General features: G+C 35.4%; 2 protein-coding genes across 2 annotated transcripts; both read right to left on the bottom strand.

Annotated features, from left to right (window-relative positions):
* Positions 1-793: 793 nt before the first annotated feature.
* LOC111781810 (enolase) lies at positions 794-3,956 on the bottom strand. Its single transcript, XM_023662518.2, has 15 exons — positions 3,800-3,956; positions 3,538-3,601; positions 3,317-3,381; positions 3,156-3,203; positions 2,966-3,052; positions 2,805-2,885; positions 2,572-2,673; positions 2,416-2,496; positions 2,246-2,320; positions 2,089-2,151; positions 1,922-1,999; positions 1,626-1,820; positions 1,386-1,525; positions 1,251-1,302; positions 794-1,154 (listed from the first exon to the last, which is right to left on the bottom strand). The coding sequence occupies exons 1-15, from the start codon at positions 3,863-3,865 to the stop codon at positions 1,017-1,019; spliced, it is 1,335 nt and encodes a 444-aa protein (XP_023518286.2). The 5' UTR covers positions 3,866-3,956; the 3' UTR covers positions 794-1,016.
* Positions 3,957-9,963: 6,007 nt separating this feature from the next.
* On the bottom strand, positions 9,964-14,355 carry LOC111781025 (glucomannan 4-beta-mannosyltransferase 9). Its single transcript, XM_023661419.2, has 6 exons — positions 13,906-14,355; positions 13,342-13,693; positions 12,119-12,229; positions 11,789-12,039; positions 11,519-11,718; positions 9,964-10,562 (listed from the first exon to the last, which is right to left on the bottom strand). Exons 1-6 carry the CDS (start codon positions 14,233-14,235, stop codon positions 10,202-10,204), a joined length of 1,605 nt encoding a protein of 534 aa, XP_023517187.2. The 5' UTR covers positions 14,236-14,355; the 3' UTR covers positions 9,964-10,201.
* Positions 14,356-16,559: the final 2,204 nt, after the last annotated feature.

The following is a 16,559-nucleotide window of genomic DNA, read 5'->3' as shown; positions in this document are numbered from 1 at the left end:
AAATTCATATCAATTTTTTATTAGCATCCAAATGACCCCATATGCCCATCACTCAGCAACAGACTCATGCATGCTTGCCTTATTAGTCTAACCAGTTTTTTAGTTTTTATTAGTCTAACCAATTATGCTTATTCAACGCGCTGTCCATAGTCGCATGTCCCTTCCAAACTCCTTTTACGTGGTTTTCATGTTGTGTTAATAAAAGTGCGTAGACAGTTCACAAAAATCCTACCTATAGCTAAAATGCACCAAAATGACCTAGAAGGGATATGACTAGTTGTCACTCTAATTTATTCTACTCGAATTATTAGCTTACTCATTTTTTTTATTTAAGCTTATTACATTTTTTTTTAATTTATTTAGCTTATTAATTTAAGCTTATTACGTTTATTTTTTATTTTTTTAAGCTTATTACGTTTTTTATTTATTTATTTAAGCTTATTACGTTTTTTTTTTATGTTTATTTAAGCTTATTACGTTTTTTTTTTTTTTTATTTAAGCTTATTACGTTTTATTTATTTATTTATTTAAGCTTATTACGTTATTATTTTTTTTTTATTTAAGCTTATTACGTTATGTTATTTTTTTTTTATTTAAACTTAAGCTTAGTACGTTATTTATCGTATTTCACACTCTGATTTTCCACAAACACTTAAATCATTTTCCATGGCTGACTGAATTGTTTATTGAGGTTTTCCACACAAGAAGGAACCAAAGAGGGCTTTTCCAAAAAACATTAGACGCAAGAGATAAAAGGGAGAGAACAAGGCAATTGAGAAAAACACGTTGAACAAGCTTTAAAAGGAACTCGTCCATTTAAAATCATAGCCATGCGCAACTACAACATGACGCATCATGTCTTACTAGACGAAGAAAAAAAAAACCTTCTCGGAACACACTATTGTTCAACCTCTCAGAACAAAACTCTTCTGAACTTATTATGGTAAAAATTGGGATTATCTGAGTTCCACAAAACAACTACCCCCATCCATTCTCGCAACACTTTCCAGCTTCATCTAGTACGGCTCAACAGGCTTGCGGAAGTTAGCTCCAGCATACACTGCAGCTGACCCAAGCTCCTCTTCGATACGCAACAGCTGGTTGTACTTAGCAAGACGTTCCGATCGGCATGGAGCTCCGGTTTTGATTTGACCCTGAACACAAAAGTATCCAAAATTCAATCAATCAATGAAAATGATACCGCTACAGAGATCTGAGATTAACATGTTGAAGAATGAAACAACACATACCGTGGCCAAACCAACAGAGAGGTCAGCAATGAAAGTGTCCTCGGTCTCTCCACTGCAACCAAGTAAAACTCAGTTCTAATAAAAAGAAGAGAAAAAACCATATCTCTACAGAACAAAAATGTTGAATTTCCAAACCTTCGGTGGCTGGCCATCACTCCCCAACCAGCACGTTTTGACATCTTCACGGCTTCAATACTCTCAGTGACGGTTCCAATTTGGTTGACCTTAAGAAGAAGAGCATTGCAAGTTTTTTCCTTGATGGCCTTCTCCACCCTCTATGACAATGGGAAAACAGAAATGTTAAAAGGGTTTGAAGGATTTCGGTATGCAATAATAGTTAAATGTGACCCTGAACCAAATAAAAGCCATTCTTACCTTCGGGTTGGTAACCAAGAGATCATCTCCCACAATTTGAACCTTTTCTCCCATTTCGCTGGTCATCTTTGCGTAGTGCTCCCAGTCATCTTGGTCGAATGGGTCTTCGATAGACACGATAGGATACTCAGAGGCAAAAGACTTGTACAGATCCTTAAGAGCATCTCCTGAGATCTTCTGTGAGCCATCATTGTTCTGCACCAATACAATCACAAGTAAATAAATTGAGATTGTTCATTGCAAATTGTCCACAGCTATGGTGATTAATGTAGACATTCTTGACTTAATTAACCTACCTCGTCTTTGAAGTTCAAATCATAGGTCTTGTTTGTCCGATAAAATTCAGATGCGGCAACATCCATTCCAATAACAACCTAACATAATAAGAGAAAAGTTTTAACTCCCCCGCCGTTAATAGATATGATAGATCAGCAAGAACATTGAACGTGTTATAAAAACTAACCTGGCTAGTGTAACCAGCTTTGGCAATTGCAGTTTTGAGCAATTCAAGACCTTCCTTGTTCTCCTGGTGAATATGACATGCAAAGGTGTAAATGAAAGGACACGAATAACCGTATAGCAAAATGAGATGGAAAAATAAAATTAATCGAATGAAGCACCTGGATGTTAGGGGCGAAACCACCTTCATCACCAACATTTGTTGCATCCTGTCCATACTTCTTCTTGATGACAGACTGCAATTTTTAACATAAAGCTTAGGGTATTGAACTAGAAACTAACAGCAATGCATGCATTTGAATTGTTATTTAAGACAAAAACTATAACCAACCTTCAAAGTGTGGTAAACTTCCACACCCATCTTCATGGCTTCTTTGAATGAAGAAGCTCCAATCGGTAGAATCATGAACTCCTGAAGACAAGATATGTCAGAGACAGTCTAGATATGTCAACAAATAAATGGATCAGAAAAAGTCCAGATGCATGCCTGCATTGCCAGCTTGTTTCCTGCATGTGATCCACCATTGATGACATTGAATGCAGGAACGGGAAGAACCAAGTTCTTGTTACCAGCAAGATTGGCGATGTGCTGCATCAAAAATAAACAAGTATATGAAAATTGAAATCATTTGATATTCACATCCCATCAGTGATGTAATAAAGTATATGCATCATCAAGCTTCTAGCCATTGACATTCTAATCCCTTTAAAAGAAAATACCTTGTAAAGAGGAATTTTCTTCACGCTAGCACCAGCTTTGCAAACAGCAAGTGACACTGCAAGTATGGCATTGGCTCCAAGCTGGAAATTGAAATGTCGCCGTTTATAAATATCAACTCCGAATTTACAAAATATAATGACAAAGGAAAGCTAACCAATACCTTTTGCTTGCACCACCCCCACTCGTTAACAGTTCCATCGAGTTGTTGAACCATGAAGTTGTCAATCTGGGCTTGCTCAGTTGGGTCCTGAAAAGAGAATTTTGAAAAAACTTTCGTCAATATATTGAACACGGATATGTACGACATTAAAAATGCAACAAAAAATCAAGAGAATAGCTAATCAACGAACCTTTCCAATCAAAGCAGGGGCGATAATGGCATTGACATTCTCAACAGCCTACAAAAGCATACAAGTAAAGGGGAACGTGAAATCCACAGACACGAGCATAACCAGCAACTAAATCTAAGAAAATATAAGCCATGCAATGACGAAAACTGTTGAATCATTACCTTTGACACACCCTTCCCAAGGTAGTCAGATCCGTCATCCCTCAACTCAAGTGCCTCGTAAATACCTTGAGAAATTTGAGAAACAAAAGGATTAGGTATAAAACCGGACTCTAAATCAACAGATCGTTAGATCGCAGAGCTTGCCCTAAGTAGAACCCAAACAGAAATGAACAATGTAAACAGACCACAGACGAACAGGGAGGAGAAAAACAATATCATACCAGTAGATGCACCGCTCGGAACAGCTGCTCTAGCCAAGGTTCCATCAGACAACACAAGATCAACCTAAAACGATAACACAAAATAAGAATTCAACAATCTAAACCTGAGATCGATCTTAAAAATAGAAATATATCTAACAAATCCACCAGTCGATTTCAGCAATTCAAATCAATAATCTTGAAAATCGAGAAGGATGACAAGACATAAACAGTAAAGAAGACAGATCAACGATTTGAAGTAGAAAGCGACAGAGATTAGAACCTCGACGGTGGGATTTCCACGGCTGTCGAAGATCTGCCTAGCCTTAACGGATTGGATCGTAGCCATTAGCGAAAAAATTCAAAATTAGATCTAAGGAAATGGAGAGCAGAAAGAGAAGAGTGGAGAGAGTTGTAATTGATTGTGTTTCTGTGAACGTACAGACGCCTCGTATTAGTAGTTGCTTAGAACAATCTCAGCCGTTGGATTCGAATTAGGTTTCATAACCGGTGATAATGCATCCGCTCCGTTGATTTAGGCCACAGAAATATTTTAATCCATTTTTAAAAAAATATATTAAATTAAATATTTAAAAAATTAAAAAATATATTAAATTAATAGAGATGAGCAATTAAAAAAAGTGACAAGAGCATCCACGCCTGCCTTTTAAGCATCAAATATTAAATTACATTTTTATTAAATAATATTATAATTGACTTTATTCAATAAAGAAGCATATTATTGGAATATTCCAAATTTTTAATCAAGAAAATTACAATATTATATTTTAAATTTGATTTAATGTCAGCTGACTTTCTATTCAACATTTTGAAGAAAATACGAATAATTTTAAGTAAAAAAAAAAAAAAAAGAATATTCATGTAATATATATTTGTTTAAAAAAATAAATTGAAATTAAAAAATAAAAAAGAAGCGTGAATGATGATGACACCCAATGGCCGTTGAAAGCGTAATAAACTGGCCGTCGTTACTAAAACCTAACGCTCAGCCAATGGAGAATCGGAAGCGGTTGGATTCAATGGGCGACCAAAACTACGGGCCACCGGCGCACACGAGGTCCACAAAACTGCCAACTTTGGTGCATAAAACTCGCCGCCAATCACCTGGTAAAAACAGCCACCTTTCTTTTTGAAAAATAATTAATTTTTTAATAAATTCAATACTAACTTTAATTTATTTATTTTTTTTTATATAAAAATGGAATTATTGAAGAATCAAATAATAATTATTATAAATAGTATAATACTATTTGCTTCCTTAATTAATTTATCCGTAAATTCAAATTAGCTTTCGTATTATTAAATTAAAAACGGAGTTAAATTTATGAGCTGACCATTTCAAAACTAACATAAACACGATCATTTTGAAGAAAATCCTCATTTTCAATTGGAAATGAGAGTGTGAGAAAATATTTCTCTCCATTAATTTAACGAGATCAGGATTATATTCTTTGTTCCCGTCCATAACGAATTTATTAGAATCATTTATTATATTCTTTGTTCCTGTCCATAACTAATTTATTATATATACCTTTATTTATTTTAAATCTAAAATATTGAGATGTAATATTAAATTTTGAGTTTTTATAAATTATGCGCAACATTATTTATTCATTAGAATTTATTATTAAATTTATGAAATATTATTAAATTTATTAGAGTGTTCCAAGATGAATTCTCTGGAAGAAGTGAGAATGATACGAACCAGCATTAATTATGTAATATAAACTTCAAGAAAAATGTGGAGAAAATGTTGTTCAAATTATCACAAAATGTTGCAATTCATGTCACGTTAAAAAAGAAACATGTTTCATTTATTTTTAGATGATTATGATCCTAATCTAGAGTTGCCGTGCTTTTTTTAATGGACTCAAGACTCTTATTTACTTTAGATTTACATTTACACCGGAATAATTATGGTAGTAAAATATGAAAGTTACCCCTTTTGAAATTTCTCATTTAAGGTCGAGGGTTTTCAAATTTTGAAAATATATAAAAGCTATGTGTTTTATATTTGTAAATTAAACTTAAAAATACACTGTCCTAGGCTCATGGACATTTTTAAATACACGGTAACACCCCATAAATGAAGGAATTAGATCCAACAAGAATAAGGCGCCCATGTAAGACCCAAAGGATCAAATGGGAGAAATTAAAGGATTAAGCAAGGATGAGGATTTCTTATACCCTAACAAGTAATGTTAAGGAGCTAAGACGTATGGAAAGGATTGGAATGGGAGAGTAAGTGAAAAGGGCAAAAATGTCATTTTTCCAATTATCAAGGATCTTCCCGATTTTTAATTACTTATCTAGAAGAAATTTCAAGCGGCAAAAAATGACCAACAATGGAGGAAGAATATTTAGAAAAATTATAGAATCGCAAGTTACCAAAAATACCCTTGAAAGAATGAATAATTACGAAAATGCCACTCTAATCAGACTCAGAGCATCTACAGTGGCAATCTGAGCAAAATCTCTTGAAACTCAAATATCAGCCGTTGGATCTTCCCAAAAATTGGTTATGATCTAGAAGATGGACAGATCATCACATCCAACGACTATTATGCAAAACCAAAGTCGGTGAGGCTCTGATCGGAGTAGATATTTCCTGTGGATTTTCCAAAAAATCCAACCATCAATTCACGATGATTATGGAGCTTTCAATATCGGTTTAAGTTCCGCCTATAAAGTTTGAAGTAGGGGCAACAATATGGAACAAGACTCGAGCAAGGTCGAGCACCCATTCGAGAGTTATGAGCGTTTAGTTTGTGGGTCCCCTACTCTCGGGTTTCTTCCAAATTCGAGAGCAATTCTCCACCATTCCTTCTCAAACTTATTCCTATAGTTTCTAAACAAGATTACCCTCAAGTTATATGAAGGAATCAAGAGTCGAAACGTCGTATTAAGAGATTAAAAATCTGGTGTTTCGGGTGAGTTGCATATTGAGAACGATTTCTGGAAATTAAGGTCCCACACTCAAAGACGTTCCTCCAAACCAATTCCTATAGCTTGGGGTAAGGATATGAAAGAGGTTACATGGAGAAATCAGGCCTTGAAAATCCCTATAATCGGAACAAGAATCCCCTGTTTTAGCTCCTGAGGAAAATGATTTTGGACGAACTTTGGAGACGAATATCTTAGGCTATGATGTTAGGATCGCACAACAACGCACACACTCGATCTAGATGAACACAAAAAACATGATAGAGAAATTGCAAGGAGAACTCTAGCTAAAGGATTTATATTGATGACTTTCAAGTATGTATAGTAAGAGAGAATACAGATAATACAATTACATTTTCGTAAGAGTATATATATGGTTTAGCTTACTATATTTAGCTTTACCAGATATAACCATCTACTATATATAACTATTTAACATATATAGTTTTACCCTTTTTAACAATTTATATGTCATTTACTAAATATAACTTTACTATGTATAATCGTTGACTCAGCTATAAATAAGTAGCAACATACGATATCGGAGCTTCCATAGCCTAACATTCCATAGCCTAACATACGATACACGAAAAGGTAGAAAACCAATCCCAAGCTCTTCCTTGTAATACTATCTTTATGTTTCATGAAGAAATCTAGGGGAGAAACAGCGATATCGGAGTGGTGGAAGTCGATTTTCAGACGGCGGCGCAAAGGAGGCACGTGTCTTCCTCCTGTCCAGAGGAAGAAGACGATGACGTGGCCGGTTCAAGTCAACCCAAAATTCGACCTTCCCTCGGCGTTTCTCAATTTTAACCCCCCTTCCAGACCGGTTCACATAACAAACTTTATGATTCTATAAACTATACACAATAAGGAGTCTGTGGAAGGAAATTATAAATAATTTGGATACCGGAAGCTCAAGAACGAAGGTCTCGAACATCGACGACGAGGTAAGTAGCCACCTTGAACTTTTTGTTAAGAAATACTTGTAGGAATCGCTTGGATTTCCATATGAACCCTAAACCAAGTATGAAACAAGGATATATGAAAGAAAAATTCAAAGAACCATGAGTTAAGGCCTTGAATGAGCCCTGACCAAATTGCTTGGGATTTAAGGAACGTTAAAATAATCCACTAAATGAGGACTGATGCCTATGAAATTTTAATGATGAGCATATCATAGTATGTTTAGATTATATGTGAAATTTAGTGGTCAATAGATAAGGATAAGTAGGTAAATCAATGACCATAATCCCTTAAAGATATTTACCTACGGTTCATGACCTAGATGACCTCCAAATACTATGAAACTCTACAGTAGATCTTATTTTATGATGATTGATGAGGTGGTGAAGTTTGAAAGCCATTAGAACTCGTTAAGTAGCAAAACCAAGAATTAGGGGTAAAATGACCATAATGCCCCTAAGGAAGACTACCTACGGGTTAAGCCCTAAATGATCTCCCAACATTATGAAATGATGTATGAATCCTTATCTCAGGAGGTTGTATAATGTAATGAAGTTTAGGAGTCATTGGGTAACGTTAGATAGCGAAACCAAGATATGGGGTAAAACATACATCACGATCCACATGACTTTACCTCCTAGGATGATTAAAGAGGTATCCATGAAATAAGAGATTCCCCACAAGTACACTTGGTTTCTAATAAGATTCTACATGTACGAGACCACGTTGGGGCTATTCCTAAGAAGAACTTGTACGTTCCAAGCTTGACCCAAGACGTTATGTATAAACCTAGGATCCCCGAGAATACGAGGAAACACCTAGGTTAAAGCAAATGACATGCTTAACAAGTTGCTAGGATCCCTGCCCGAAGTAACCACTATCTCCCATCACGAAGTGTACCACGAGATCCCTATTCCTCTTTAGGTGAGATGCCCTGCTATATGTACCATGAGTAGGTTGTCATGATGGACTTATTATTTTCCTAACCTAAATGAGATGTCCTGCAAGACGATATGCCAACAGGATGCCACGATTATGATAATGTCAACTATGCACTCATGGGGAGAAAACTAATGGCTACTTTGGAAGAGTTTTCAGGACCAAAACACTATGTATGACATCACAACCTCTAAGGGTTAGTTCCTGAAAACAAATCAAGAAGTCATATCCTAGCTCAAGGTCTATGTATGCTCCAAATCACCAACCATGTCCTATAAGTCTATTTTATATGACACGAGGATAAGCTCAAGATTTCAAGTTGGTTGGAGTAAGTTTGGAACATAAGCCAAAATAGAACTGAAGGAAACGCCCAAAGAAAACATGTCAAGATTCAAGACTCTTCTAGAACCCTCTAAAGAACTCCCTAGGAATCTATGACCTTCTAGAACAACTCAAGCTAAGATGGGTTCATATGATTACGAATGCATGTTACAAGTTATGCTTCAAGAAAATAAGAACCTTAGAAACTTACAAGATTAAGAGCCAAGAACATTACGCAACAAGCTTTACAACTACAAAGCTAAGAAGAATTCTAGGTACCACTCAAAGATAAGGGACCAAAGTCCCTAGACATAAAAATTCAAGTGTAAGGCAAAACTCTAAGCATGTCCCATTGTGGTCCATAACTCCCACCACGCGGTGCTTTCTAAGGAGGCCTTTTTCCTCTTATAGGTGGGATGCCCTGCACCGTGTTTCTTTTGCAGGATGCCATGTTCATGTATGCACCCATCACGCGACCTATATGGTCTATGTTAGATTATGCGACCTTTATGGTCTATGCCATGTTCATGCATGTATCATTCACGTGACTTTTATGGTCTATCATGGGGAGTAATCTATGGCCACGATGGAGCAAGAAGAGAGTAAGTTATCCTAGCCATGAATTAAGAGCCCCCTAAGACCTCCCACAGTACATCATGTGTATGACTTAGACTACGCTGCTTGGAACGCAAGAAGCCTTGAGCGAAGGTATTAAGACTATGTCGCTTGGAACGTATTAAGTCTCGGACACAGGTTGACAAGTTTATGTCTAGTACCGTAAATCTTAAGGGGAGTGTCTTGAAGAGCGAATTAAGAAACATAACAAGAACTTACGACAAAAACAAGAACAAGAAAACAAAAAAGTGCAGTACCCTAGCATATTAAGGACACGATTAAGAGCCTACAAGTAGGCTGTTTACTGAGTTTTGTACTCATTCCTTATTCTCCATTTTTTTTTTCAGGAAATAAGGAGTTGGTCAAGGTCAGGAGCGAACTCTGGAGCAGGTGCCATAGACAAACCTCACCCGTCGTACTCAACCTTTTTGTGTTGTCCCTTAACTTGTGTCAACTGTGTTGTGTTTTAAAATACTTTGTATAAACTTTATTTTTGTAGGTTATGATTTTTAAATTAGTTTGTTTATTTTGTGAAAAATTTACCCGTCATTTTAGAGTCATCGAGTCAGCCCAGTTCTTACATACACCCTCAACCGTTAAAATATCTAGCTCGAGACATTGGAGTAAAACAGAGAGCCAAAATGGTGGTAAATGGTTGAGTATTCCCTTCATCAAATATATTCACAAACTTCCTCTAATTTCAAGCTTTCCCATGTCAAAAATAAAAAACGCCATCTTTTTGCTGCCCTTTTCCCCTCTCCCTCTCTACAAACTAATAACAACAGAACACCATCCATATATATAAACCCAATGAAGCTTTTGATGAATATAGAGATGAAGTTGGCTGCACCACGGCCGCGGCTGTGGCGGCGGATTCTGATCAAGAAGAAGAAACGACGGTTCCGACGTACCCGAATCCGACAATGCAGAAGGCTATGGCTTGAAGGAAGAGGAAAATGAAGAACTGATTTTTACCAAAGAAAACGTCGTAAGTGCCACAGAAGAATAGATAACCGCCCACTCCAAGCTCCAATAAATGAAGCCTGTCCGCAATTTTGAGGCGAGGCCTCTTATGCTGTCTTCCTGAAGTAGCTTTGGCTTTGGCGGCGTCGCCCAGTTTCTCTGTCACTATCCATTCGTTCACTCTGCTTGTCTCCAGCAACCCGATGATTGTCCCTTTTGTTCTGTGCATTGCCATTACGTTCTCGAACAGAATCCAAAATGATACTAAATGAAACGACCTGCAAACCGAATCGAAAATGTTTGATCGAAGTCCATGAACTTGTTGCTAAGAGTTAAAATCAGTAGACGGTTAAGGATATGTAGCGTTTCATTATGGTTTATATAGCTACGACCTTTATTGAAATCAAATATCTCGTTGTCTTCCGTGGTGGTTTACCATACGTATCGTATTGTAAGATTCCATATTGGTTGGAGAGAGGAACGAAATATTCTTTATAAGTGTGTAGAAACTTCTCACTACTACCATACGTGTTTCAAAACCTCGAGGGGAAGCCCAGAAGTGGAAACCAAAGAGGACACTGGCTCTCCCATGGGTGGATTGTGTGATTCCACATCGTTGGAGAGGGAAAAAGGATTCACTGTAAGTGTGTGGAAACCTCTTCATACCGGACATGTTTCAAAACCTTAAAGGGAAGCCCAACGGGGAAAATCTAACGAGGACAATATATGCTAGCGGTGGGCTTGGACGGTTACAAATGGTATCAGAGCTAGACATCGGACTGTATGTCAACGAGGATGCTGGTCTCTCCCAAGAGGGTGAATTGTGAGGTCCCACATCGGTTGGAGGAGGGAACGAAACATTACTTATAAATGTGTAGAAACCTCTCCCTACCATACACCTTTCAAATACGACAATATCTACTAGTTGTGGCTTGCGCTGTTACAAATGGTACAAGAGCTAGACACCGGGCTTTGTGCCAGCGAGGACGCTTGCACCCCTCAAAAGGTGGATTGTGAGATCTCAAAACATTCTTGATAAGAGTACGGAAACCTCTCCCTAAAAAGGTGTTTTAAAACCGTGAAACTGACAGCTATACATAATAAGTCAAAGTCAAAACTGACAATATTTGTTAGTATAGATTTGATACTGACAGTATTGGTTATCGGTAGACTTGGTCTGTTTGACATTTTATTATAAGCAAATATAAGGCGGTTTACAAATATTCTCACATACCTTGGAGTGCCGACGGCGTTGAGAAGGGTGACGATGGACGGAATATAAACAGAACCCCACTTGGGTACCACAACTTCCGGCACCAACACGGTGGCAGGCAACACAACGCAGTAAAAAACGAAGGTGTTGATATGGGCTACCAATTTTCTTACAAAGAAGAAGCTGTAAATCACATGAACCTTCTTCCACGCGGTAACTTTCTGCAAAAGGTTAAAATTGTTCACTTTCTACTTCTTCTTCCATAGTTAATTTAAAGGAACTTTTTGTTACCTTATTTCTGATAATCTCCATGACCATCTTTCTGAAGAGATTAGCCGGCCCACAGGACCACCGGTGCTGCTGGTAGCGGTAGGCTTTCAATGTGCTTGGCAATTCGTTTTTCACTCTAACATCTGCAACGTACAAGAATTTCCAGCCCTTTAGACTGGCTCGGACCGCCAAGTCCATATCCTCCACGGTGGTGCGGTCCTTCCACCCTCCCGCCTCATTCAGCGCCTCAATTCTCCAAACACCCGCCGTCCCTATTATAAATGATATCAGAGTCAGACACCGAATAGTAAAAAGTAAAAACGGATGGGTGAAATAAGTGAGAAAATTAACCATTGAAGCCAAAGAAAGCGTAAGTGGAGGACCCCACTTCTTGCTCCACAGTGAAATGATAATCCAATGACATTTCTTGCATCCTTGTCATCAAGCACTCATCAGCATTAACTGCAAAAATAAATAAATTAAAAAAAATAATAAATTTCCAAATTCCACAAAAGCCCCTCGCTGGCATCCACTTTGCGGGACCCAAACACAGGTCCACCACTCAACTCCGTAGTCCTTACCACATGCTATTGCCCCCCTCCCTCCAAAATAAAATCCCATTTATTTTTACTCTTAAATTAAATTTATATTGACGTGGGAGGGCAAAAATGGAAATGAAAATGTTTTAATTATTATTTTCTCCTTCTCCTTCACACATCCTCTTATCTTCTCGACGTTTGGCTTAGATTTCCTGTCGAACATTCCCCTTTTGTCCTCGACCCCTCATTTCTTTCACCAAGGTCCTCTCAAATTTATTAATTAATTATATATATATATATATATACTATATTATATGAAATAATTTCATTAAATGTGTAATGTGACATATTTAATCAAGGAATTTAATAACTCCTTTACTAAGTTTGACCAAATATATTATTTTAAATGTGTAAAGAAGCCAAAATTAATAAATTGAAATTAAGAGGTGTAGTTTGGGAATATGAGGAATGTAAAGGGCATTCTAGAAAATAAAAAAAGATGGAAAAGTGGACCTTTTGGCAATAAAGGAACTTTCCCACCACAATTTTCCATTAATTTTAAAATATATTATTAAAAAAAAAACTAAATAATAATAAAACAAAAAGCTACAGATTTGAACAAGCAAATCCCAACAGCGAGGAAAATTCAAGTGATATAATACAAATTAGAACAATTAAAATTTTGTTTTTTCTTTAAAAAAATTAAATTCTAACTTTTATGATTTTAAATAATTTATTTATTTGGATTTAACAGGGTTGGTCACCTGCAAAGTGGTCCCCACACAAAAAGGGGGGGTTGATCACACGTGTCAAATCCAACGGCAGCCAGCGTGGACTAAACTAAGATTAAACGATTTGACTTGGTCGTACTTTATATAATCAAACCCGCCGACAGTTTTAACCTTACTTAATTAAAAGAATTAATTTTCCTAAAAGGTAATTTTCTAACTAACCTTAATTAATGTTTTAAAAACACAGAATTAAATAAAATAAAACATGCTTAATTCAAATGATTAATGAATAATCAAGACTCACCAAATTTCCAGCGAGCTTGAACCAGGCCAATTTCCGGGTTATGAATAAGGAAAGGAACGGTTCGCCAGAGAAAATCCGGTTCGGGTTGAAAATCGGCATCGAAAATTACAACGTAGTCACATTGCCTAACATAGCTTCGTTTCAGACCTTCCTTGAGAGCACCAGCTTTGTAGCCATTTCTGTTATCTCTAATCTCATACTTAATGTCTATGCCTTTACTAGCCCATTTGTGACACTCCGTCTCTACTAAATCCTTGATTGTTGGGTCCGTCGAATCGTCGAGAACTTGTACTATGATCCGATCTGCCGGCCACGATAGCCCACAAGCTGACCCAATTGATAGCTGATAAACCTACAAAAACAATAACAAATCTCCATTTTTTAGTGTTTTTTTAGTAATGGGTGTTGGGAATTGTTAGGAGTGAATCCCACATTGCATAATTTAGGAAGAGCACTGATTTGTAACATAATATCAGAGTCATGCCCATATCAATAGAATCTTGAATCGAGTCTCGATTAGGCTCAAAACGGACAATAGGGTATGGTGGGTTGGGTTAGATTTACCTCTTTTTCGTTGAACATTGGAATTTGAACTAAAATCATGGGATAAACAGAGTTTCCAAGCTCGATATCGTCTTTCATGGGTTCCCATTTATACCTCTTTTCTGGTTTTCTTCGAAGAAGCTTAACAAAAGCAATGACAACACCCATATAAACTCTCTCCACGAACAGCATTACCGACATTACCAAACAGAGAAAAACAGAGAGGCGGAGCAGAGGAACAACCACCGGACCTCTGATTGCATCCCAAATCAACGAAGCTTGAAACGCTATGTCGTCTGTTCCTCCTTGTAATGTCTCCTGCAGAAGCGCCGCCGACGAAACACCCTCCATTTCCGATCTGTCGTTTCAAGGGATGAAGAACAAAACCAATAAATAAAGGAATTTTTAGGGCTTTTTTTCCGCTTCTGCTGCAGTGGAAAAGGTAGCAGAAGCAGCAATAAATGAAAAAGGAAGAAAGCAGGGCATGGAGGTTTATATAATCTTTTTTTTTTAATTATATTTAATTGGATTTTTAATTTTGTGTGTGAAATTTGTATTTATATTGCTGTAATTTGTTCTTTTCCAAATGCCATGGATGTTGTTTTTTTTTTTTTGTTCGTATTGTTTTAACGGATCATTATTTGTTTAAATTAATTTATAAATAGACTAAATTTGTAATTTAATTTCTTTAAAAAAGAACGGAACTATATTGTATATATATTTTTTGTATGGATCATATTGTATAAGATAAATGTGTTACATGCCTTGAAAAGTGTTCCCTTTATCTTTATAAAGGTCACTAAACATATTCTTCTTAAGATTCTCTGCCAAGGATTCGGATCGAGATTCGGTATCTGATGACCCTAACATACTCCTGCGCCATGGTCACGTTATGTATCCATGTGAGATCCCATGTTGGTTGTGTTGGATGAAAGTTCTATGTCGACAATTTAGGGAATGATCATAGGTTTATAATTCAGGAATACTATGTTCATGTACATTTTAGAGAAGCACAGAACAAAATCATGAGAGTTTATGTTCAAAGTGGACAATATTCTTAACCTGGAATAAATATAATATAAAAAAAACAAAATAGATAATTGAAATTAATAGAGAGCACATGGATTTTGGAGGTATTATGAAAATGATATACAGTGTCTCCATTTATTATGGCGATGGCGTGTTAATTTTGTTTACCAAATTTAAATGTTTTTATTTCAAGATATTAATTAATTTTGTTCAAAAGTGTCAATAATACATATAAATTTGTAAATTAAAAAAAAATAATAATAAAATGCCCTACAGTTGGTTTCTTATGGAAACATTTTATTTAAAAAAATATATTTACATATACCCGTAAAGTTTAATTTAATATTTATTAAAATAATTAATAAAAGATGTAAAAACACTATTATTATTATTATTAATTTAGTCAATATTTTTGTATATTAATTAACAATTTGTGCCAAAATTTTAGTAATTACAAATTGAGTAGCTATAAGTCAATATCAACTTTTAGCGTACTTCCATTAAAAAAGAAAATAAATTATTCTCATCTACTTTATTATTTTTTTAATTATTATTGTCTACTTTTAATAACAATCAAATAATAGGAATATATCTAATTTTAACAACAATCAAATCATAGGGATATATCTAATTTTAATTATTATTATCTAATAAATACGGGTAGGATTGATAAAATCTTCTCGACCAATCCAAAGTTTCATGTTAGTTGGATTGATAACTCAAACATCTCGAGTTTACGGGTTGTTTTTTTATATATAAAATTATCTTTAAAAAAACATATTTATCTACAGTACATTTTAATAACTAAAATAATACAAAGCTCAAATAGTAAATATTTATCAGCCACACATCACTAACTTCAATTACAACCGTCAAATATTCTTAATTTTTCATAATAATAATAATTTTATGTCAATAGGTGAACCGACCTAAATTTTATGTTTTAAAAAAATTCAACCGAACCCAAATTGAAAAAGAAAAAATCTAACTAAACTCAACTTTTATGATTTGGGTTAAATGGTCTGAGTTAGTTGAATTCTCGGATCACATAAATATCCCTACTAAAAAAAGAAAAAAAAGAAGGGAAGCCTCAATTCACCGTGTCCCAATCATGCATGTCTGGATTTCTATTCTAAACTTGAAGGTGTGGTCGGAATACAAAGACAATTTTAACTCATCGATCGTTAGGATAATAAGACAAACGAGAGCATAAAAAATATTTTTAAAAAATAAACAAACCATAGTCATGAAAAGATCTCACTTTTAGAAAAGATCTAGAAATTAATTTATTTAAACACGTTTTTTATTACTTGGAAGTGTCTTTGAAAATTGTTGATTTAATAAATAAATAAATATATTGGAAATATAATAATTAAAACGTGAATGTGGTAGGGCAATAGAGAGAGAGAGGTGAAATTCCATTAAACTCCTTCGGAAAAAACAAATTAAAATAAGATATTTTTTTTATTAATTAAATAATATATTGGAGAATATATATATATATAATGGAATGAATGTTCCCTGTTGAATAAAGACTCCGTACCTAATTCTCAACAAACTATTATTTTCTTTTTAGGCTCTCCACACTTTATTTATTTCTTTATATAATATTCACCATTTTTTTTTTCTTTTTTCCAATTATTTAT

This window comes from Cucurbita pepo, chromosome 19 (genome assembly GCF_057944985.1).
Source record: "Cucurbita pepo subsp. pepo isolate OVF chromosome 19, ASM5794498v1, whole genome shotgun sequence".
Classification (NCBI taxonomy): domain Eukaryota; kingdom Viridiplantae; phylum Streptophyta; class Magnoliopsida; order Cucurbitales; family Cucurbitaceae; genus Cucurbita; species Cucurbita pepo.
Note: the sequence above shows the minus strand (reverse complement) of the source record. Positions and strands in the feature narration are given on the sequence as shown.

Excerpts from the sequence above, each read along its gene's own strand:
- LOC111781810 (XM_023662518.2), bottom strand. The coding sequence starts at position 3,865 with ATGGCTACGATCCAATCCGTTAAGGCTAGGCAGATCTTCGACAGCCGT. Across the intron at positions 3,382-3,537 it reads TCCGAGCGGTGCATCTACTG|GTATTTACGAGGCACTTGAG; the intron begins GTATGATATTGT and ends AAATTTCTCAAG. Across the intron at positions 2,152-2,245 it reads GTTTCGCCCCTAACATCCAG|GAGAACAAGGAAGGTCTTGA; the intron begins GTGCTTCATTCG and ends CATATTCACCAG.
- LOC111781025 (XM_023661419.2), bottom strand. The coding sequence starts at position 14,235 with ATGGAGGGTGTTTCGTCGGCGGCGCTTCTGCAGGAGACATTACAAGGA. Across the intron at positions 13,694-13,905 it reads CAATGTTCAACGAAAAAGAG|GTTTATCAGCTATCAATTGG; the intron begins GTAAATCTAACC and ends TTGTTTTTGTAG. Across the intron at positions 10,563-11,518 it reads AACGCCGTCGGCACTCCAAG|GTCGTTTCATTTAGTATCAT; the intron begins GTATGTGAGAAT and ends TTCGGTTTGCAG.